General features: G+C 39.5%; 1 protein-coding gene across 2 annotated transcripts in view; it reads right to left on the bottom strand.

Moving 5' to 3' along the window:
• Positions 1-24,962, bottom strand: part of PLCH2 (phospholipase C eta 2) — a 555,068-nt gene that overhangs the window by 425,451 nt on the left and 104,655 nt on the right. Inside the window, exon 1 of one of the 2 annotated variants that reach the window (XM_063436487.1) lies at positions 144-376. The exons of the other annotated variant lie outside the window; for it this stretch is intronic. Within the exon in view, the coding sequence (XP_063292557.1) occupies positions 144-174 (31 nt within the window). The 5' untranslated portion in view covers positions 175-376. Of the gene's footprint in view, positions 1-143; positions 377-24,962 lie in introns of those variants that run through there. 2 annotated transcript variants of the gene reach the window in all.

Below are 24,962 nucleotides of genomic sequence, written 5' to 3'. Positions count from 1 at the left end.
GGTAAGCTGTCCAAAACAAAAAACAAAACAAAAAAAAAACAGCTACAAAAAAAAAAACACATGAAACAAAAAGTAAAAAAAAAAAAAATTCTTAAAGAATCTAAACAAAAACTGTCTATAGGATAGAAATAAAGGCTACCTACTGTGCTTCTGTGGAAGGCTTGCTAAATCCATTGTCTTGCAGAGACAGGAAGATTTTCTAAACAGCTTTGCATTAGGATGTAAACGCTCTCATCGTTGCACTCCTCTACGTTGTGCTTCTCTCTTCTTTTCTCAGCAAGTGCAGAATCTCGTGTGCAAGTGCGTCTGCTTCTATGGGAAGCTAGTTTGAATTTCATCCCATTGATTCTCTCAGCCACTAAGGATTCATAGCGGCTTTTGCCCAGTCTCTCTCTCTCGTCAGAGCCTTGTCTTGTGCCTCTGAGAGCACATGATGGGATAAAGGGAGGGCTGGTTACATCTTTTTTTTTTTTGCCAGAAGGTTGAAACCTTCACTGTTTGATTAATATCAACACTTACCAATCACTTGCTATCTACTGAATACAGCATTTAAAAGGATGAACATACAGATGTTCCTTCTACATTCAGAAAGATGGATACAGTTACTTGAATTACCTGTGTCTGTCCCTTTTAGTTTTAACCCGTTGGCCACCAGGGGGGTGTATAACAAATGGAATATACTAGATCTAACAGGGTTAAATAACAAATCCATCATAATTTGTAAAATAGGGCAAGGTTTTAGCAGATCTGCAATTAAGAAATTGTACCTCTGCAGGGATGTGTTTATAAAAGCTGTATGGAAGTTAGTCTTGAACGAAACCCTTACAGGTTTAATCAAGGTTATGCATTGTATAAAGCAGTAACTCGGACACAGGCAGGTTGACAGATATAGCTATAGCGATGAGTTAAGAGAGAAAGACAGCTTGTATGTTATCAATGACTAATTAACGGAATACGGGGATAATTATGTAATCACTATGGAGACAGACAAACCACATTCTCCACGTGACCTGAGCTTTATTATTGGAGTGGAAGCTCTGTGCTACAGTGTGCATTTTCAAACCACCGCTCCAAGTGCTATATTACAAGACGAAACAATATTAACATACAAAAAAAAACATGTTTGAAATTCTCTGATGCCTTTTACTATAATGGAATTTTTTTTATTTTTTTAATATGATGATGATTGATCCTTATCCCCAAATCACTCAGAGTTAAATTACAACGTACTATCAAATAAAATAATATACAAATAGATCCATAGGGATTACTGTATATGTGTATCAAGGATACATGTATTATGTGAAAATAATGCCATTGAGGGTTCGGAAGAAATGAAAATAAACCACAAGATGAAGGTCAAATGGTTTATAAATGTCTCCAGAAACAGGAGACGTCATTATTTTCCCAAGACAAAAATTCATTACTCTGAATCTTCATATTACATGATATTTTGAAGTTAGTGTCAGTGTTAAGTTAGTTAATAGTATTTAGGTTGGCAGAGGTTTAATGGTTAGAGATAGGGTAGAGTATGGGTTAATGTTTAATGTTAAAGGGACAATAAAGTCACCAGAATAATTACAGCTTGTTGCAGTAAACACTGTCTTTTCAGAGAAACTTGTTTCAGTGTTTACATTACTGCCTAGGGCTGTCTGAGGAATGGCCACTAGAGGCGCTTCTTGGGGCAGTGCTGCACAGTGAGCAGGACTGACGTTCAGCGTCTCTGCGCTCTGGATGGAGACGCTGAACTTTCCCCTTAAAAATGCATTGATTCGCTAATGGCTCATGTTGCCACACTCCCTAAGCCTGGAAAACCCCCAGACAGGTGCCAAAATTTACGCCCTATATCTCTCCTGAACACTGACGTAAAAATTATAGCAAAAATTTTCGCAAACAGACTAGCGCCAGTTATTCCAACACTGATAAAGGAGGACCAAGTAGGATTCGTAGGCGGCAGGCAGGGAGCAGACGGTACCCGCAAAGTCCTGGACAATCTATACGGACTGCAGAGGGGGAAGGCCCACAGTGTCCTACTCTCCCTGTACGTGGAGAAAGCTTTTGATAGGCTTCACTGGCCTTTCCTCCTTGCAGTACTCTGTAAATTTAACTTCCCTTCTACGTTCATTTCGCTCATCACAGCACTATACTCAGCCCCGTCAGCCCGAGTAGTTAATAGGGGATTTATCTCCAAACCTTTCTCCATCTCCAAAGGCTCCAGGCAGGGATGCCCTCTTTCCCCCCTACTCTACATACTGGCACTAGAACCCATGACACAACTGATCAGGGATGACCCAAACATACACGGAATCAGGCTCAAAGGGCGTGAATATAAATTGTCCTTATTTGCGGATGATATCCTCCTGACATTAGAATAACCACACATATCTCTCCCGAATTTCCACGACATCCTCACCCAGTTTAGCCGCTGCTCCTATTACAAATTAAACGTAGCAAAGACCCTCGCCCTAGGGATCAATATCCCCAAACCAGAGAAAGACCAACTTAAAGCTAATTTCACCTATGATTGGAAACAGGACCACATAAAGTTTCTAGGAGTTAACTTCACACCCATGCCAACCGCACTGTACAAAGCTAATTACCTCAAGCTACTCAATGAAATTCAAATGCTTCTCCAAGGATGGAAAGGCAAATTCATTTCGTGGGTGGGCCGCATGGTCTCAGTGAAACTGATAGCTCTACCAAAGATACTGTACCTCTTTCGTACCCTCCCAATTCGGCTCCCACACACCTATATACGCGGCTTACAAAATTTGCTCAACAACTATGTATGGGAAGACAAGAAACCACGGGTGGCGAGTTCTACTATGTATGGCACACCTGCACAAGGCGGCATGGGAATGCCGAACATAATGGGCTACTACAGAGCAGCACACATCGTGCCTATAATAGCGACATCTCAATGACGAGAATTGAAAACTTGGGCCACGATAGAGAAAGATCACGCAAATGATATGCACATATCGGCACTGGCTTGGATGCCGAAGACTCAAGCACCAAAACATATAGCACCGCTGCCCACAACTAAGCTTATTCTCTCCATATGGAACAACTACAAAAAGTGGCTGGGCAACTATGACCGAATTTCCCCTGTCCTCCATTTGAAATCCTTAAAACATCTTATACCAGATTTCAATCACGCACTCTGGCATAGGCATGGAGTCACGACTATGTCGCAAATGCTGCATGGCACTCGTCTGAAGACATTTCAAGACCTAGTATTGGAATTCTCTCTCCCAAATATAGCCAGATTTTCCTACATGCAACTGAAGTCCTGGTTCAACAAGCACCCGAAACCAATGTCTGTAATGGAAACGAACACCCACTGTCAGACCATAGAAAGACTATGCTTATCACCCAAACCGGCCACCAACCTCATATCCACAATCTACACCTCAGAGACTACCCAACTTAAAAAACAACCTCCCTCCCACATAACGGCGTGGGAAAAAGATATCGGAAGAAAACTTTCGGACTCTCAATGGCGACTCATCTTCGAGACACACAAAAAACTGACTCTTTGCACATTTCACTTTGAACTAGCACGAAAAGTTTTATACAGATGGTATCTAGTCCCAACACGTCTTAAACATTACTTCCCTAACACATCCGACATTTGCTGGAGATGCCAAAAAGACAGAGGCACCATGATGCACAAACGGTGGCAATGCTCGGAACTCCAACAATTTTGGCAACAAGTGGCAGATCTAACAATTCAATGCACCAGCACACCTCTACCACACCGACCTGAAACCTTCCTACTCTTCTTGCTGCCACAAACGCTGAAGAAATACCAACGATACTTAGCCTACCATATCATCGTAGCCGCACTAACAGTCATTAGCAGAAAGTGGAAACAAACCTCCCCTCCCACCATCTCCCAGTGTGTTGATGTAGTGGACACAAACAAAGGCCACAAAATCATGGCAAGAGGCACATATCACAAACTCTCTTACTGGTCAGAAGCATGGGAAATCTGGGATAGATGTAGGCCCAACCAAACCACAAACCAGAGACCCCCACAAACAGGTACCTAAGGCCTCTCGACTGGAGGCAACAACCACTATATAAACTGCCGCCGGCCAGGTACATGCACACCTAGAACGCATACAAAGTTATATGCCACCCCACTGAGTCTACCCACCCCCCCCCACCCACCCCCTTCTTTTTCCCCAAACCAATTATAGTCAAACGCAACGACCATTACAAATGCACCTGTACCCCAAAAGCACTCAGTCTGATGAATCAGGTGACATCAGCGATCTAACATACAAAACTAACACCACCTTTGCTGCATGATGTTACCCACTGATAGACTATGACTACCCACAACGCAGTGTGCATACGCAAAGCCGACGTTACGATATGGAACTATTATATGTTTCCTCCTCCCTCATTCTCTTCTGTACCCCCACCTTACTTGCAATGCACTACAATGTGACAAATACAATTAACCCTCACCCCTTTCTCTTTTGTACCCCATTGCATTTTGTTTTATGCCTTCAACTGACAAATTTCAAATTAAAAAAAAAAATGCATTGATTCATTTATTTTTTTCAATTTGTACTCTAAGAGCATAGATGTTCCAGTGCAGCCCAAGATTACTGGGATTCACAGTATCCAGCAGCAACTATTACAGAGTGGCAGCAAAATTCCCACTAACACTGGGCAGACCAGGTTCTGCATGAGATTAGGGCAACTGGACTGCATTGAAGCGATTCATGCATTATTTGCTGTTCATTATGGGAAATAATTGCACGGATTATGTCACCATCGCTGTAGCTCAGTATAATTTGGCCATAGATATAAAATATTACTTTTAAAAAAAATATATATATATATACATTTTATGCCCAATCGGGAATATACACCTCTACAAAGCAATTGTCACAATGATTAACGTTACACACGTTTACTATATAAAGTAACAGAGCAACACTAATATGCAAGGTACTTAATGAAGGGAGCATCAGTCATTTATAATAACAAGCCGATTCTTTGTTTAAAGAGAGCTTTGGAGTAAATACGATTCATCACTCGAGGCTAATTTGAATGTTTAATGTATATTGTACTCATCGCTGACCTGTTTATAATCACTGGTCTTCGCAAAGCATTTGGTAGGTAAAAAATGTGCATAAAATAATTGTGTGAGTAGGTCCACTGTCACAGTACTATGTTGGAGTTATTTACTATCTGTCAAACGTCTGTAAATAGAATACTGAGCATCATAATATGGGCTGAAAAAATAATCAAGCTGTTACAGTAACAGGAAATGTAATCCAAATCAACTAGTTTTGCTCAAAGAGTTTTGCAAAAATTATTTTGACTATTCCCTGACAAACATCATAGGAGAAAGCTTAAAGGGAAACTACAGTGCCAGGAAAACGAGGTTGTTGTTCCCTATAGTTCTCCCCTCTCTCTTGCACCCGCACCCCTCTCCGTGGTGCAGAAGGGGTTAAAAATATCTTATGTTACTTACCTGATTCCTGTGTCGATTTCCCTCTGATCTGGCTCGGGCTCCGTCTCCGCTACTCTCGCCCTCCCCCCCACGACTTCAGCCAGGAGGGGGACCTAAATAGGCCTAATTGCTTAATGCTTTCTTATGGGATTTTGGGTGACGCTGGATGTCCTCATACATAATCAGTTAGGCAACCTAACCTAAAAGTCGCTTAATGACCCGGAAGTTCCTCTAATAGAAGACAGCCCCTAGAGGTGGAGTTAACCCTGGCAGGTAATTATTACAGTTTATTAAAAAAAAAAAAATAGTTTGTATATTGTATTTCTTTTTGTAATATTGTATCCTATTGTAGCAATGTAATGTTTTGTGGACCCAGGACATACTTGAAAACAAGAGAAATCTCAATGTATCCTTCCTGGTAAAATATTTTATAAATAAAGAAAAGTTACCTATTGAAACGTCCAACAAATATCAACTACAAAGACGTTTTCTGAATAAACTGAGCTCACTGGAAGCATACGGATTTAATAAGTCACGTTCCGGTTTGGTGAGAGTTCACTGCAGAAGCTGCAAACCTTGAGAACTTGCAGCAAACACAGGAGTATCAACTCAACTGCATTAAAGGAATACTATATTGTCAAGAACACAAACATGTATTCCTGACCCTATGGTGTTAAAACCACCATCTAGCCCCCCTGATCCCTTGACCCTCTTAACCCCCTAAATATAGTAAAATCTTACTTTTATTCAAGTATGCAGCTGCTGCTTCTGACCCTGGTCTGCCTGCTTCTGCTGACATTATCAGAAGTGGGGTTTTGAGCCAATAACAATGTTTTCTTATATGATTGGACGAGACTGTCAAGGAGGCAGATCGGGGCAGAGCCATCACAAGCCATACACAGTTTTGGCCAATCAGCATCTCCTCAAAGAGATATATTGAATCAATGCATCTCTATGAGGAAAGTTCAGTGCCTGCATGCAGAGGGAGGGGACACTCAATGGCAGTGCTGCACACTAGGCATGACTGCCCCAGGAAACACCTCTAGTAGCCATCTGAGGAGGGGCCAGTGGAGTTATCACTAGGCTGTAATGTAAACACTTCATTTTCTCTGAAAATACAGTGTTTACAGCAAAAAGCCTGAAGAGAATGATTCTACTCACCAGAACAAATACAACAAGCTGTAGTTTTTCTGGCAACTATAGTGTCCCTTTAAGATTTTATCTCCAGACTGACAGTTTTAGCCATCCATACAGTTGACCAACCATTGGTTTCTGACAGTAAAGTTCTTGAGCCAGTTTTCTATAACAGATTAAACAGTGTGCTACAACACAGAACAATGTGATACATAATGTTTAATGTGTTGTGCGATAGAGCTATGATAAATGCGGTAAACTCAGATTGGATGGTAGCTTATTGGAAAGAAGGTCATATGAATTTAGATAATTTTTTGACATTTTGCATTTTGAAAAAATAATTTTAAAAGCTTTTCCAAAAATATTAAATCGAGGACTTTGGACCTTGATTTAATGTTTTTGGATATGTTTTTCAATTGATTTAACATTTTTGGATAAACTTTCAAACTTGTTCAATATTTTGACTGATATTTTATCATTTTTCTTTTTTTGTTATATATTGATATATTTTTTTTATATAGAATATTTTTTTGATATTTTAATATTTTGAAAAAAAACCAAACATTTTATCCAAAATAATATATAATTTTAAAAACATATCCAAAAATATTAAGCCACGACCTTAGTTAGCTAACGGGGCACTTTAAGCACCATAACCACTATAGTGTACTATACGATGCACACAGCGTACTGTAGTGGTTATAGTGCTTAGATTGCTCCTTTAAGTTTCCTTTGTTAAGATAATGTGTTACTTTTCAAGAAATGCATGGACAGGTGATTGTCCTCCCACTAATTATATATAGGATTCATACAAAGGCAGATTATTTTATATATCCATTAGTAGTAAGGAAAGTGGCAATACGCCATGAAGCTTATAGTTTATTTTTCCATATCCAGCAACACTTAAATTCTGCTGGTCCTTAACACTAAAGTGGTTATGGTGCTTGGGTGTTTCTTTCACTTCAAACCTGGAGTCTATGGGAGATTGTAAGTAGCCAAACAGAGATTTAAAAACACTTGCTGATTAATTCTTCACCATCCCACATTACAAGAAAGGAGAGATATTTTTTTGACCTCCTTATTGGGTCTATGTCCAACTTTACCTTAGTTAACCCCTTAAAGTAGGGGCTACTTTGTCTCTGTATATTTCCTGACTTTCTTAGAATCTGGGCTGAGCTACAGTGTCAATCCCATTGCAGGGAATTGGCTATGTCTATGGAGGGCCACCGAATTCGGCAAAGTCCCCAGACGGTCACAGTGCCGATTTAAGTTTTGAATAAGGAAACAACTTCTAAACAGATTTCATAAATATCAGCAAAAGATACCTATAGTTAATAGAAGCACTTTATACTTTCAAGATAGAGGTTTAAATCGAATTACTGATTATCTTAATACCAATGTTTTTTTTTTTTAATACATCAGTAAAACCGTCATTATTCAACATGAGTATTTATCATATGCCTACCACTAATTAGTTGATGTGTGTCTGCAGGATAGATTGTATCACTGCATTGAATATTGATTGCATCTTTGCGGAATATGAATATAACATACACAGAGAAAAGAGGTTGGTAGTGAAAACATTGATTATGAAAAAGCAATAGAACAATAGATGCATGTTTATCTTGCCAATCTAATGGTCAGATACACCAGCAAGACTCAGAACGTAATGAATTTATTTAACAGTTATTATGAGTGGATCTTATCCAGAGAGCTTTACAAAATTTCGCAATTATCTGTGAATTGGATAACTGACAAAGGGGTATAAAATTAGACATATTTGAAATATTTAAAAAGGAAATGGAAGAAAACTTAACACATGGCCTTTAATCTAACATTGGTACTACATACATACAAAGTTCAATGTAAGAAGGCACATGAGCTTACAATTAAAATGGATAATATACAAAAAATGCAAAAAGCAAAATCACTGTAGAAGAGTTATTGTAGGTATGGGCACTTGATGAGCAGATTACCTAATTTCTCTGCACCTCCAAATGCAATATGCTCAATTACTGTACAATTAAAACAGACGTAAAACACTCCAACGTAGGTAAATACACTTTATATTTAAATAAAGGCTTTTGGGTCGCTGTGCCGACTCTTCCTGTAAACAAAGAGTTAAGTTATCAGTAACCCAGCGGCAGGGGAGGGCTGACAGCCTTAGGCCTGGGGGGCAAAACCAGTCAAGTGGCCCATTGCGCCACCAAATCAGTTCACCATCCATGCCCACCTTTTTCTGGTTTTATAACGGATATTGATGTTTTGCTAATCAGTAGCTCTGTATTATGTGTTTCTGGTTGTGTGTGAGGGATGCATTGTGTGAATCTGTGTTTGAATGCATAAGGGATGCAAGGTGTGTGTCTGTATGTGTGTGCATTGAGTGTAAGAGATGCATTGTGTTTCTGTGTGTATGTAAGAAAAACAGTGTGTGTGTTTGCATGTGCGTGTAAGGGTTTGCATTGTATGTTTCTGTGTATGTGTGCAAATGATGCATTGTCTTTGTGTGTAAGGGTTGCATTGTGTGTGTGTGTAATGGATGCATTGTGTGTTTCTCTGTGTGTAAGGGAAGCATGTTCTGTTTCTGTGTATGTATAGGGATGCATTGTGTGTTTCTGTGTATGTATAGGGGTGCATTGGGTGTTTCTGTGTATGTATAGGGATGCATTGTGTGTGTGTGTGTGCACGTAGTGTTAAAGAGCTCCCTGTCTTGCCCCCTGTCCTATAGAGCTGTCCCTTCTGTCCCTTAGAGCTCCCCCTGCCCCTTAGTGGTCTCTCCTCTCCCCCACCCTCCCCTAGCGGTCTCTTCTCACACTCACCCACCCTCCCTGTGCTCTTCTCATCCCCCCTCCACCCTCCCTGTGTTCTTCTCACTCCTCCCTCTGTGTGTTCTCACCCCCCTGTGTTCTTCTTACCCCCCTCCTCCCTGTGTTCTTCTTACTCCCCCCTCTTCTTCTTACTCCCCCCTCTTCTTCTTACTCCCCCTTCTTCTTCTTACTCCCCCTTCTTCTTCTTACCCCCTTCTTCTAATTACTCCCCACTCTTGCTCTTACTCCCCCCTTCTTCTTCTTACCCCCCTCTTTTTCTTATCTCCCCTCCTTCTTACTCCCCCCTCCCCTCTTCTTACTCCCCCCTCCCCTCTTCTTACTCTCCCCCCTCCCCTCTTCTTACTCTCCCCCGTCCCCTCTTCTTACTCTCCCCCCCTCCCCTCTTCTTACTCTCCCCCCCTCTTCTTACTCTCCCCCCTCCCCTCTTCTTACTCTCCCCCTCCCCTCTTTTTACTCTCCCCCCTCCCCTCTTCTTACTCTCCCCCCTCCCCTCTTCTTACTCTCCCCCTCCCCTCTTCTTACTCTCCCCCCCTCTTCTTACTCTCCCCCCTCCCCTCTTCTTACTCTCCCCCCTCCCCTCTTTTTACTCTCCCCCTCCCCTCTTTTTACTCTCCCCCCTCCCCTCTTCTTACTCTCCCCCTCCCCTCTTCTTACTCTCCCACCTCCCCTCTTCTTACTCTCCCCCCCTCTTCTTACTCTCCCCCCTCCCCTCTTCTTACTCTCCCCCCCTCCCCTCTTCTTACTCTCCCCCTCCCCTCTTCTTACTCTCCCCCTCCCCTCTTTTTACTCTCCCCCCTTCTTACTTCCCCCCTCCTCTTCTTACTCTCCCCCTCCCCTCTTCTTACTCTCCCCTCCTCTTCTTACTCTCCCCCCTCCCCTCTTCTTACTCCCCCCTCCCCTCTTTTTACTCTCCCCCTCCCCTCTTCCCTCTTTTTACTCTCCCCCCTCCTTACTCTCTCTCCCCCACCCCCTCCCCTCTTCTTACTCTCTCTCCCCCCCCTTTCTTCTTACCCCCTCCCCTGTAGGTGGCCGAGCTGCACTCCGGTCCGCGGTCCCGGCCGGAGTGATAGGAAGGTGCACACTGAGTGTGCACCTTCCTGTCAGTCCGGCCGGGTACAGGAAACAGAAACTCCTGTTCCGCGCGGAACAGGAGTTTCTGTTTCCTGTACCCGGCCGGACTGACAGGAAGTGCACACTCAGTGTGCACCTTCCTATCACTCCGGTCAGGACCGCGGACCGGAGTGCAGCTCGGCCAGCTACAGGGGAGGGGAGAAGCTGCTGCAGCCGCGCTCTTTACAGAGCGCTCTGCGGCTGCAGCATTTAAAGGGCCGGCCCACCGCGGCCGGTCCTAAAAGAATTTCCCCTGCCCAGCGGCAAGATGGTCCCTCACGGCAGCTCTGCTTCACCCGCTAGGAAATCATCGGCATTAGTGATGATCTGCCACCCAGTAGGATGGTTCTTGAAGTAAAGAGTAGGACGCACAGCGCATGTGTGGTAATCAGGATGAGAATCAAAACCTTCCGCTTTGCATCCCGGCACAACGCAATCAGGAAGAGCACACTAACGGCTGTATGATTGACAGGTGGGAAGGTGCAACCCTGATCCTTTTTTAACATGAAATTGGACACCATCATTTTTCCCTGGAATAAGACATCCCCCGAAAATAAGCCCTGGTGCATTTTTCAGGGACAAAAAATCATACCCTGTCTTATTTTCGTGGAAAGACAGCTGATCCATAAACTGCAGATCTCAGTATGCCTGTTTATTGGCAGTTGTGGAAGGAATGTTGTTGAAGGGAATCAGTGGAGTGCATGTGTGCAGGTAGAGGGTATTGTGCATGGGCATATATCAGTGAACCCAACCGCTGATTCCAACCACTTTGCTTGCCAGAAATAATCAAACCACAGACTTACTTGGTGAAAATAGGCCACAGCTTTATTAGCTCTAAAATATGTAAAAATCTTTAAACTTCAACTTCATAACATAAAACATCCTATATACATAACTTACTCATTAAATATATACATCACTGAGTACCACCATGCCAACGAAAAACAATCACTTGGGCAGCTGCCCTCCTCCCTCGTCCGAACCAGCACAAGGCCTTTCTGGACCTTCCATTCTCGTAATTCTAACCACTAGCCGATCATCAGCTCAGTGGGCAAGTCTGTTATCCATAACTGTACCTGAGGTTAGGGGAGGGTGAACCTTACCCAAGCACTTTCCACGGACCGCTGGTCCAACCCTCGGTTGACAAGGGCCATATTCCACCACGCTGTGACAATAAAACACACAGACAACATACACACATAAAGAAACAAGCAAGGGAAGGGGGGGCGGGTTGCTGTTACGAACTAATAATTAAGATGGCTGCTTAGCTTGTAAAATGCCCACCTATTTATACTGTCACACCCATTTTGCCCCTTAATACTCCTCCCACCATTCTAATGGCCTCCTACCATTCTATCTATACACTCCCTCTCACACTCACATGTCCCTGTTCTGTCTGGGCCTTGCCTCACTCCTCAGAGTTCTGACTCAGGATGCAGGTTCTGATCTCAGCTGCACAAGATGCTACGGGAGTTTTAACATTAGGCTCTGGTGACATAGTACCCGTCTTTTCATTATATTATATTATATTGGTTCTACTGAAGTATAAACTTGTATTTAACAGTTTTTCTTAAGCCCTACAAAGATAAGCTAGTTGTGTCAATCTCTTTGAAACAAATCAATACATTTTCATAGCTTACTGTCAGAATCTCTTTATCCTCTACAGCGATAACCCCAGTTTGTAGTTAAAAGTATTTGTATATTTAAAGGACATAATGGTCCACAATGTGTCGGTATCAGAACTATGCTATAAATAATTGGCGTATTTTAAAGTAATTTTGCCTAAATGTTTTGTTATAGAATTTCAGATTTGAAAAGGGAATTGTACACTTTTAAAATGTCATCTTGACCGTAGAAATTATTTTTACTCTTTATTGTTTGTTTTCAAACTTGTGTGATTTCTTAATAAAACAATTCGGAATCTAGTACATTTATACAAAATAATTTGTCCGTTGACTAAACGGCACCATCTGCTCAAAGGTTAGACTACTGCAGATTATTTAATGTAATGCAAATAACATTTCAATGACTACACGCAAATAATGTATGCTTGACAACACGTTATACAGCTTCTAATGCTACAGGAATAACATGCTCAATCAATATATAGAAGGAAATCAAGAGAATACACAAAGTCTTATCAGCTTGCCCTATGGAGTCATAAAACACTGTTATATATATTCACATTATCAATGTCAATTCTATCCAAACTGGACAGCTATGATTGGCTGGAAGTGCTGGACGAGGGCTAACCCATTGCTCACAGCTTATTAACGTCAGATATATTGGACAAGAAAGACTGACTTTGATACTGCAGGGTATTAATGACATATTACCAATACAGCTGACATGGGAGCACTCTCTGGGTTTTACTAAAAGCCCAGGTTTTCCTTTACCTCCTCCTCCACATTGCCTGACATAGCAATGGGACAGAGCTTCTCTGAGAGTCTAGGTCAGTGGTCCTCAATCCAGTCCTCATGGACCACCAACAGTCTAGGTTTTGTCAACATCTCCATTTGAACAAAAAAGGGAAATGCATAAATCCTGGACTGTTGGTGGTCAATGAGGACTGGGTTCCGGACCACTGGTCTAGGCAACTAGTACACTGAGCTGGATTTAATGGTTATAAAGGTTATATTATTAAGTGTGCCGCTTAAAAAAAGCTTAACATTAAGAGTAAAAAGTTATCTTTCTCAGCAGTAGTGCCTATTCAGAAGAATCTCAAACTAATTTCAGGCTGTTGGTGCCATCACAAAGTAGAACTTTTAAGAACCTTATAGGAACAATGCAAGCACCATAACCACTACAGCCACTGTAGACGTGATAGTGGCAGGAGTGGTCAGGCACCCACTAGAGTAAGGAGTCAAACAGTTCTCTCTTATTTCGTATCTTGGGCCGCTCCCTGCTTCCCCTACCAATGTCAGAGTCGGAAGTTGCTGGGCTTAGCTAATTGGCTACGAGAAATCAGATGGCACTCTCAGCCAATGAACTAGGCCCTGCACTGCAGAGCTTAGCTCAGGAAAGCTAATGGAAATTCCTGCTTAGGAACGTCTGGCTCTCCAGGTTTGATAGTGGAGGCAGGTTACGGTGATTCGAAAACATTGTGATTCCTTACATTGGGCTCTCCTGGCACAATAGCTTTGGTGGTTATGGTTGTTTCAGTGTCCCTTTAACAGCAGGCAATCTCCATCTACACTAGCAATGGCAACATATCACAGGTCTCATCTATGATTGATGATTGACCCTCTCAGCACAATAAAGAAAGGGTCCTGGATTCCCCTCCAGCCGTACATTGATTGCTAAAAATGTGCAAGCAAACCAATATTTAGAAGACCCTCTGAGGAACTCGGAAAATGATCATTTGGAGCTTCTGTGACTCTTATGTGTTGGAGACTTTGCTGACATTTTAGATCTGAGCTGTACTTATAGCAAGAACCAGGCTGATATTATTAATAGAAAGCATTGATGAAGCTATAGTGTCATTGGGTGTGCAGCTGAGATCAGACCCCGCGTCCCAAGGGGCTCATTGAGTCATTCCTGCCACAACTGACACTAAGCTGGGATACTGAGACCTGCAGTTTATGGACCTATAATCCCCCTGGTGCAGGAGTGCTTAATGATCTCTCCGGCAGATGGATACATTTAAATGTATCAGTCATCTACATTTGACACAGCGGGACTCAAGGGTGGATGAGCCCCAATTTAACATACATAGACAGTATGTATGTATGTATGTACATATATATATAGATATTAGTATTAATTTATTTTATTTATTTATTTTTCTTTGGCAACAAATCCCCTAGATATATGCCACCAGAAGTTAACTGTACATCTCCCACACATCCCCTGGTCTTCTATTCCTAACTATTGTTATTTCAGTTTATACATGTGAGTAGGAGTTTTAATATATAAACGTACTCCTTCTCTGGAAAATTAAGTCACTTGCAATGTCAAAAACACACAAACAAACAAAGCACAAAAACAAAACAAGAATGACAAACAGTAATGCAAAGGAATACTATCTAGATGTTGATTCTTCCACTGCGTGTAAGAATTGTGGTTTAACGCTTCAAAACATATAACATTTCTATTTTCTACCCTGTATAGTTCTAAATACAGTGCGCTTTCTAGGATTCGCCTTTGGCTGTTAGTTCCGATTGAATGCTTTTGCCATTTCTTTAGGTCCTAGGTGAGTTCATGCAGAACGGTCTCTTTAATGACCATAAATAGGTCATTAGTGGGGATATTTATAATCTTTATCTAACATTCCATATATACACTATATATATATATATATATATATATATATATATATTAATAAGGTTGATAATCTTTATATTTTAAAAATGCTGCATTAATTCATGCTGCATTAATTGAATGACGTCATTCTTCAAATTGTGCCCTTGCCTTCTAGAGCACAATGTTGCAACATATTGTAGTTGTACACATGGGATAATTTTGAAGAGGTAAGGTTACATTACTTGGTACCAATTTAATTTTTTTTCAATTATTACTAGGTTCTAAATATATCTTGAGGTTTGATTATCATTAATACCAAAACGAAAGACACCCATTTTATTAATCTCGGAAGGTGTTGAATGATATTAGCAGGGATCAAGCTTGTGAATATGGGATATCACAACTGGGGCACTATCCACTGATCCATCTAGCTGGTGAAAGAACAAATAATTACTCCTTACTAGTACAGCAAAATATATTTTGAGAGGACTGTGCTTTCACAAATTCAGAGAAATGACAGAACATTTATGTGTTATTTCCTCTAAGGAATGCAGGCTTTGTTAGTTCTAATTAATCCAATCTGCTACAACACTTCCATAATCTTTCAAATGTTGATTTTTCTTCTTATGCGATATGAAAAGTACTTCTTACCCCCCTGGAGAAGCTGTTGATATTTTGTGACTGGTTTAAATGTATTATGTACGTATTGTTATACAGCTTGTACAGAAATCACGTGGGGAATTGGCTAGTTCACCAAAGAGTTAATCCCAAACAGCTGTTAATTATTTGGAACCTTGATCTATAGTTTTAATATAAACAATATATTTAGACTTGTCTTGCATCAAAGGAACACTATGGCATTAGAAATTAAATACAAACATGTATGCCTCACTTTATAGATTTATTCTACCTATGTTGGTGTCCACCACCCCGTGAGGGTTAAAAAAGTGAATACTACTTACTTCTCTTCCCTTGCCGCACTGGCCTTGCCTCTGATGCTCCACCTCTCTGGCTGAGATCATCAAGATGTATAATCTCAGACAATCCAATGCTTCTTCATATGGAAGCATTTGGATGCTAGTGCGCATGCACAGTAAATCGCAGAGCTGCACTAATCAAATGCTGCTCCTAGAGCAACATTTGATTAAGAACTGAGTCTAACTTAGTTCTTACAGGAAAGTAACTCAGTATGACAACCACTAGAGTTGTGTATAACTCAGCCATGGAAACATTGCAATCTCTACAAACAGCAATGTTTTACATTGCAGGGTTAAAATTAAAGGGCCACAGTACTCAGGCCACTTCATTGTGATTAAGTGGTCTGGTATGTTTAGTGGTCCTTTAATGACTCAACAGCATTCTTTCTAAGCAGCAATATCTAATTCACTCACCACCCTCCTCCCAAACATTTTTTTTTTTTTTTTAAAGCAAACAAAATAACAATCTCGAGACCAAAGTGCATAATGACTAAATTGCTGATGGTACACAAAGATCATGTAAGGTTATGGCTTCCTCCGTGTACCAGCTCTGTGATACACACAGCTCACTCTTACTGGGATCTGTTCTGTTTCATCCTGCACTTTACTGCTCTGACCTGAATATTTTGATCAATGTTGAAAATTAGTTATAGCTTTTTACAATGTGACGATGGCCGCACGGAAACATATTAGTGCGTTATGTGGCTACAGGGGCGATTAGCGTCTGTACTTTTATGAACATCAATTTATGACTTGATGCAAGGCTTTTACAGGCAATTTGTAACTGCGTGAAGTAGTACATGGTGCTGGAGAATTTAGGAATTGAGGAGAAAAACCCAGTCTGCCTACGTCATGCAGAAAATATATTCTTCACATGATACCAAAACAGATTCTGGCATTACGCAAAGACCTAGCAGGAAATGTACTGGTATATATCCTTATAAGACCTTTTGAAAGCAGGTTATATTCTTTTTTTTCTTTGAATAACACACACTTCCTTTAAGAGTGCAATTACAATTATTTATATAGTGCCAACATAGTCCGCAGCGCTGTACAATAGGTAAACAAGACAAAACACGTATGATAGACGGGAACTGTAGGAACACATTATTGAGACAAATGTAGGAACAGCTCCCACTTACTCCTAAACAGTGAGGAGTAACTGGCCTCGATATAAAATTGAAATGAAACAAAGTAGACCGAGGTTCCATCATATATTGGAATGGAGGCAAGCTGTACAATACTCATACAATACTTTGACATGGATGGATGTACGGTTTGACAGAAAGACAACTATTTGATAAATCTTGTGTAGGGCTTCTGGCTCTATAATAAATGAAAATCCATCACTAATCATGTTTGTCTCTTAAAATGGGTCTATAATTGCAACTTCTAATGAGAAAAAGGGAGAGATCATGCAGCATAGTAAACTGGCCTCAACCTTTTGTTGAACATTTTTAAATCTGTTCAGCAGTTTTTACGAAAAACTAATTATTGGTTTCCATCCATTCCTGGCCATTGTGGGTTTAGAACGTTTGAGAGCACAAAAAAAAATGTTGTATCCAGGATAGTGAAAATCTCGAAGATGATGTACAGATCGCAGGCTCTGATTGACTGCTGACATTCTTACTTTGTAATCTATAACGGGTTATAAGCGAAACTAATTTAATGTCAATCCATTAGCAATATTCTTTTAAAACTAATTTATGGAAAAATGTTCAAGGCTACAAATTATCTCCAACCCAATATACGTACAGGTATTATAATTATTTGGTATTATTATTATACCCAATACACCAATTGATAATTATCTTCTAAAATCCTAAAGCCAGTTATTGCATGGACACAAACCTCTTCGAAATATTTATTTTTGATATTAATGGTCTCTTTATTAATCCGCTCGAGGGCTTATTCATACATTGATACATTTAAGTTTAGACAAGCGGAATCCAGAGACTGTAGAGAAATTTAATTTCAGAAATATTTATTTCACAATACAGTATAAATAACGAATAAAAGGGCCAGATCAATAGTTCAGAGAAGAAGAAATGCTTGGTGAAACCGGTAAAAAGCTGTATCATGAGAATATGCCAGGTCCATCGTGTATACAGACTCTTGCTGGGAAGAAAACATTTCACACTACATTATAGTATTGACAGAGACGATTGCGATTCTGTCTGCAATTGGAGTTCGATAACTTTATAGAGTTAGTTATACAGAGTTATACTGAAATAAGTAGAAGTAAAGGAAGCAAACTTCAAATGCACAATAAATAACTGTAAGAATATTGGTGATAGAGCCTATTTGAAAGAACAAAAGTTCCCCAATTAAATGTCTTGATCCCCTTGATGTCTACAGAAAAGTTGGAAAGCGTATATCGCAGTCGTTTATTTACGTATAACTAAATATAGAATGGGTTATTTAAAAGTGAGAATTTAAAGTGAATTCAAAGTAAATTTAAAATTTAAGACCAGACTTAGAGAATTATCCCAGTTTCACTATTTTGTACTTAGAGGGTCTCTATAGTCACCAAAACAACTTTGGCTTAATGAAGCAGTTTTGGTGTATAGATCATGTCCCTCCGTCTCACTGCTCAGATATCTGCCATTTAGGAGTTAGATTACTTTGTTTATACAGCCATAGGCACACCTCTCTGCATGTGACTTACACTGCCTCTCTAAATACTTCCTGTAAAGAGCCATCTAATGTTTACACTCCCTTTATTGCAAATTCTGTTTAATTTAGAATTTATCATATCCTGTTCTGTTAGTAGCTTGTTAGACCCTGCGAGGGCCCCCAGTATGTAATTAAAGTTCAATTAACAGAACAGGAGATTCTAAACCATTTTAAAGTTAAAGTTTAAAGTTAACATTAAAATGTGATTGAAAATGAAGCCATTTTTTTCATGCAAGCTGTGTCAGTCACAGTCAGGGAAGGTGTGGCTAGGGCTACATAAACAGAAACATAAATGATTTAACTCCTAAATGGCAGAAAAATAATTAGTAAGCCTGTAGAGGCATGATCTCTACACCAAAACTGCTTCATTAAGCTAAAGTTGTTTGGGTGACTATAGTGTCCCTTTAGATTTTAAATGTACTTTGAATTCACATTAAAAAATAATTTTCTAAAAAATTGATTATATTGAATATTGAATAGGGTACATTAAAGAGTGTTTCTCAACCATCTTAGGGTAATATAATCGGTTTATGCCACGTAATACATTGTTTAGTCCCCATAGACCTTTTTTTGTTTTTTAACAGTTTTAAACTGAAACATTTAATTAATGAAGCCATTTTCGCTGCACTGCCTAAATGCAGAACGTTATCTTGTGTTTTCACGTATGACTGTGGGTCATTAGCAGTCGCTCTCAGTCATTGCTTTAGCGAGTTTTGTAATTGCCTGGCTATCGCGAGGCATTCTCAGACACAATAGCACAATTTCAAAAGACTTTTTTTCTGGGTCATAATGAGAGCAAATTAAAAGTATGAATCTTGAAAACTAGCTGACTAATTTGGCATTAAACAAACCCACATTTGTCCTAATGTGATAATGAACTACAATTTGAATTGTCTACCAGCTTTTTAAAGGTTTTCTTCTCCACGTATAAATCGCTTTTCCATGATATTTATGTCAAACAGTGCTCCTGAGTTATTAAGCATCGGGCTTGTTATACCGTACATTAAACACCATTTAGGAACCCAAGTTTCGGTGCTGACATGTTGTGGGATGAAAATCTGTTGTTACCAGCTGCCAGTGGGCTAAATTTGACCTTGTAAGTATGCATGTAAGAGCTCTCAGTGCTTCAAAGAAATGACAGTTCCACGTTAAAAAGAGTATCTTTATTGTCAACACTGGTGAAAGAATCCATGTTCTAATGTAACATTTAGATATGGCTGCCGTTGCTAGTAGGCACTAGTCGAAGGGTACACAGCCTTCGGTACTCCAGATATTGTGGACTACATCTCCTCTAATTCTTTTCCAGCACTTTGGCTGCAAGAGCATTATGGGAGATGTAGTTCACAACATCTGAAGTACCGAAGGTTGCTTTCCCCTGCATTAGACTTTCCATATGTACATAATAAATCTATCCCATCAGGCTGAGGTCTAGTTGAACTATACGTGCTGAATGTTCGGGAAATGAGGAAAAGCTATGTAATGTGCTGCACGTCCATCAACTACCAAATGCGTTAACGAGCAATCAGTTTGCATTTGGTACATTTATTTCAATCTACTTTTTTTGATACAGTCTCCTCCAGACTCCGTCTCTTCTTCTTACCTAAACAAAGCAGCATTCATAGAAGAATCATGTAACATATTCATGTGAATATAGATGTATGCACCTGTGCATTAACTACTCAGAAATGTAATTGCAGATGATGGGGTATGTTATCATTCTGTTCTAAGGCATAGTGTCCTTATAAAGTTATGTTGGTCACTTTGTATTAGTAAACATAAGATAGTGCCATGATGATTGGGTTATTCACTAAAAATGAGAATCCAAAGTGAATTTCAGCTTTAAGACCAATTGACTCAAACTGAAATAATGGCTGATTTAGAGAACTTTTCAAGCTTGGCTATTTTGATCTTCAATTTTAAATTTACCTTGAGATCACTTTAAATTTTCACTTTAGTTAATAACCTTTTTAATTATCATCCCTAGAACTTTAGTGTCCTGTGTTATATTATTGTGTGTACATTTTACTAAGCAGAGTGTTTGTATATATGGTCCTATTTAAAGTCCAGCTTAATACTTCCTCATTTAGTTCACATATAGCTATAAAACATACTTCTGCCATGGGTGCAGTGGACTGCAGCAATCTATCATTTGCTATTGCAGAATATAATTTGCATAATATTCAGAGACTTTGAATAATGCATTGTAGGAAAGCAATCGTTCACTCACTCTCCATTTCCAGGTACAGGAAGACAGTTTCAGGTAAGAATAGAATTACATCTATACATTTGTTAGTGATTTAGATCAATGTATTGATTAAATTATATTACTTGCCCGAAGGCGATCTTTTCACACTAACTTTTACAGATGATAGGTTCACTTTAGGCCTGTCTTATGGTATTTTGTGCTCAGGTCAATCCATGGCCTGCTTTAGCGAGGCTGAGATCAATAGAGAAAGGTCTTACACTCAGCAGATTGGAGTGATAAAGCAGCATAAAGTGATTCTAGTTAACAACCTGTATTGATTGGCATTGGGAAGATAGGATTAGTAAACACCACAAGACAGAGAACGAAATTCCAAGAATAAACATAATTTTGTGCTTATCTGTACTTAAAGGGACACTATAGTCACCAGAACAACTACAGCTTGTTGAATTTGTTCTGGTGAGTAGAATCATTACCTTCAGGATTTTTGCTGTAAACACTGTCTTTTCGAAGAAAATGCAGTGTTTACATTACAGCCTAGTGATAACTTCACTGTCCACTCCTTAGATAGCTGTTAGAGATCCTTCCTGGGTCATGGCTGCCTAAAATGCATCCAAACATTCAGTGTCTCCTCCCTCTGCAGACACTGAACTTTCCTCATAGAGATTCATTGATTCAATTCATCTCTATGAGGAGATGCTGATTGGCCAGGGCTGTGTTTGAATCATACTGGCTCTGCCCCTGACCTGCCTCTTTGTCAGTCGCAGCCAATACTATGGGGAAGCATTGTGATTGGATCAGACTACCACTTCTGCTGATGTCAACATACAGCTTGTGTTTATGAGACAAACAGCATGCAGAGTTACAGCTTCATGCTTGAATACAAGTAAGATTTTGCTATATTTATGGAGGCATGATGGGCCCAGGGGGGCTAGATGGTGGTTTTAACACTATAGGGTCAGGAATACATGTTTGTGTTCCTGACCCTATAGTGTTCCTTTAAAGAATGAGATTGTTTCCTTTTAAAAAGATTACAGATAATGCTATCTGTAAATGTTACTATTCAAAAAGCATAGGTGACAAATAAACTGGTACTCGTGTTTCTCCTGATTAGTTCTTGATGCTATACTGTATGCATAAATATAAAGAAAAAACACTAAAATACATAGTATATTTAAAAGAAGAAAAACTACCACAACAAGAGGACATCGTTTTAAATTAGAGGGGCAAATGTTTAAAAATAATATCAGGAAGTATTACTTTACTGAGAGGGTAGTGGATGCATTGCATAGCCTTCCAGCTGAAGTGGTAGAGGTTAACACAGTAAAGTAGTTTAAGCATGCGTGGGAAAGGCGTAAGGCTATTCTAGATATAAGATAAGGCCAGGGACTAATGAAAGTATTTAGAAAATTGGGCAGACTAGATGGACCGAATGGTTCTTATCTGCCTTCACATTCTATGTTTCTATGTTTTATAGTCTCTGCGGATTCAGAATAAGCTTCCACCCAAACCCTTAAAAGATACACATAGCTTCAGAGAATGCCTAGTGTTGTTTTTCCATGCTAGGGATTATGGGATTATGTTCTCTCTCTATGATTCCATTGGACATAATTTATTTTACGGAGGACAAACTTTGAGGTGTCAAGTGGCCTCGAAAAATAATTAGAGCCAAGGCTATTCGCGACGTGGATACAAGGGATCAACAGGATTGCAACTTGAAGCTCGCCAATAAAATAAATGGGCACTTCCCAGGACAGCCTCAAAAAATAATTAGAGCCAAAGCTAGACGTGACTTGGATACAATGGATCGACGCCATTGCAACTTAAAGCTCACCGATAAACTAAATGGACACTTCCCAGGATAGCTGGTAAATACTACTAATATACAGACTCAAAAATAATCATATAATTGAATGTGCACCTCGTACTAGCAAAACTCTTCGTTGAACTTCACAAAGTAGGAACTGAAGGATATGCATTAAGGTTTATGTGAATTAATCAGGTTTCGTATTCCAGATCATTGTACCCATAATATCTCACATACTTATTGTTGTAAATCTTATATATATTATATATATTGTTAAGATAATTCTAAAAAAAATACACAACAACAGAGTTCAAAGGCGACACCTCTTTGATTTAAAGCAGCGATGGTCAGAAAAGTACCTGACAAAGCACTATTGGAGTTTTAGTTCTGAGGAACTAGTTTTTGGTCACCCCTGATACAAAACATTATTTAATTAGGTAGTTACTTTCTAAGCTTGTTAAGCACATCATTATAATATTGATTTAGCCAAACTACAGTTTTTTTTAAATGTGTGATAATCTTTTAACAAATATGTATTAGACTTGAAGATTAATTTTGTTATGAACTGCAATTCGTCCAAATCTACGTCAATCAAGTGATTGTACCAATTCCTGAACTTTTGCAATACAGTGATTGGCCTATGTGCGTGCCCTTTTAGTTTGTCTGATTTGTTTACCAAATTTATTTTCATTAATGTAATTTAGACAGGCCAAACCCCCATATAGTTGCAATTCGACCATCCCAAAAATAGTGGGCTCGGCCGACACAAATTTTAAACAAGCCTAATACCCATATGGCAGGCATTATTTTGTGGACCTTTCCCCAAAGATCCATTATTTTTATTCATAAGCTAAATTTGCTGATAAAAAGAAAATGAATAGTGTTTTAGGTAAACATTCAACTTGAGTAAGCCCAATGCAAATAATGTAACCTTCCACCAATGTTCCTTCTATTCCCTTTCCTACACGTCCTTTATTTTAAGGGTTACATGTCTTTTTTATGTTATGTCCCAATTAAAATCCCCAAACAATAACAGGTCGAGCAGGAAATGTTCTTTTAGCTCCAAGGTTTTAAGAGCTGGATGAATTTTGCTTTGTTGCTATGGTAGAGAATTCTCAGCCAAGGGATTTGGGTTTAAAAATCTGTTGATGCAACCTTGGCCTTCAAATTATATATTTAGGGTAGACATTTTGTTCTTTGAGGGCATCATTTATAAAATGCTGTTGGTGTTCCATAAAAACATAATATCAATTCCTGTGGAAAAAAGATAAATAGTAATTGCTCTCTTGATGCATCCACGAGAAGGGACGATTTGGAGATACGTCCCCAAGGAACAAAGCTATGTAGGTGAATGTTATATGTTATGCTGTAGGAAACTGACTAGGTAAGCCTTTCTGACTGCCCTAGTGAGAGCAGGCAGCACTCATGTTCTTTGAGGCTGGTGTGAATTTGCTCTGGGATAATTAATCAATTTCTAAAGCTTGAAATGCAAATTTGAAATGCTGTGAGATTCTCTGTCACAAAGCAGATTTGCAAATAATAGTCTCTCAAAGCCTGTTAGGTGACTTTCCATAGGGAGGAATGCATAGAGTGTGGAGCTGATATGATTTCTGCAGCTAGAAAATTAATGGTGAATTAGCTAACCCTTCTTTATCTAAGGACCAAACAAGGGAATATATCCAATGCATGTTTCAATGGCACTTTTATTCACATTACATTAGGGATTCATAAGTCCATTAAGTTATTATTATACCAGTCTCCACATGGAGTGCCTCAGTAATTAAAGAATGTGTGTCACAGTTGGCAAGCAGTATAATAAACAAGACATGCCAGGAAACTACAGTAATAGCTTTAGCAATATACTAGACAAACTTGCCTCCTACGGCAGGGGTATAATTTATCCTCTTTTAGGTCGGATTCTTCCAGAAAACTTTCTTTCCATTTCTTCAGACCGGTATGTTTTTTCTTAGCTTATATGACTTTATTCTCCCCTTTCTCAAACAATATTTTCTATACCTTCACAATCTAGAGTAGAAGATATTTTCTATCAAGCGCAGATTCGCAGTGGTTCTTGAAAAGGGATGTATATAGCCACCTTTGGACATTTGCGGGACATGCGTCGATGAACTGCTGATGAAAGCAGGCTGGAATTACAGCTCGAAGAGCCAAGTAGCACAAAATCCCGTCATAAAAAAAATAAATAAAACACATTGCACTTTTTTTTTTTTATTATTATTTTTTTGGAACGCAAAACCTAACCCAGCTCTGTCATCGCTACACAGACTGCTCCCCCACCGCACTTTCAATCAATGGAGGGGCTTATCGTCTGCTCCAGGTACAGATATTTGCAATGCCAGTTGCGAGTGCCTTGTATCCGACAGATGCCTATAGGCAGTCGCTTATCCTACTTACTGGCAAATCTGATCCTGAATTACAGGATGATGTTAGCTGTTTAGAGGAAAATAAAGCATATGTTCATTAATAGTACTAGATCTATATGGAGAAATTT

The sequence above is a fragment of the Pelobates fuscus genome, chromosome 11 (assembly GCF_036172605.1).
Source record: "Pelobates fuscus isolate aPelFus1 chromosome 11, aPelFus1.pri, whole genome shotgun sequence".
Lineage (NCBI taxonomy): Eukaryota > Metazoa > Chordata > Amphibia > Anura > Pelobatidae > Pelobates > Pelobates fuscus.
This window is presented reverse-complemented; position numbering and strand designations above follow the sequence as displayed.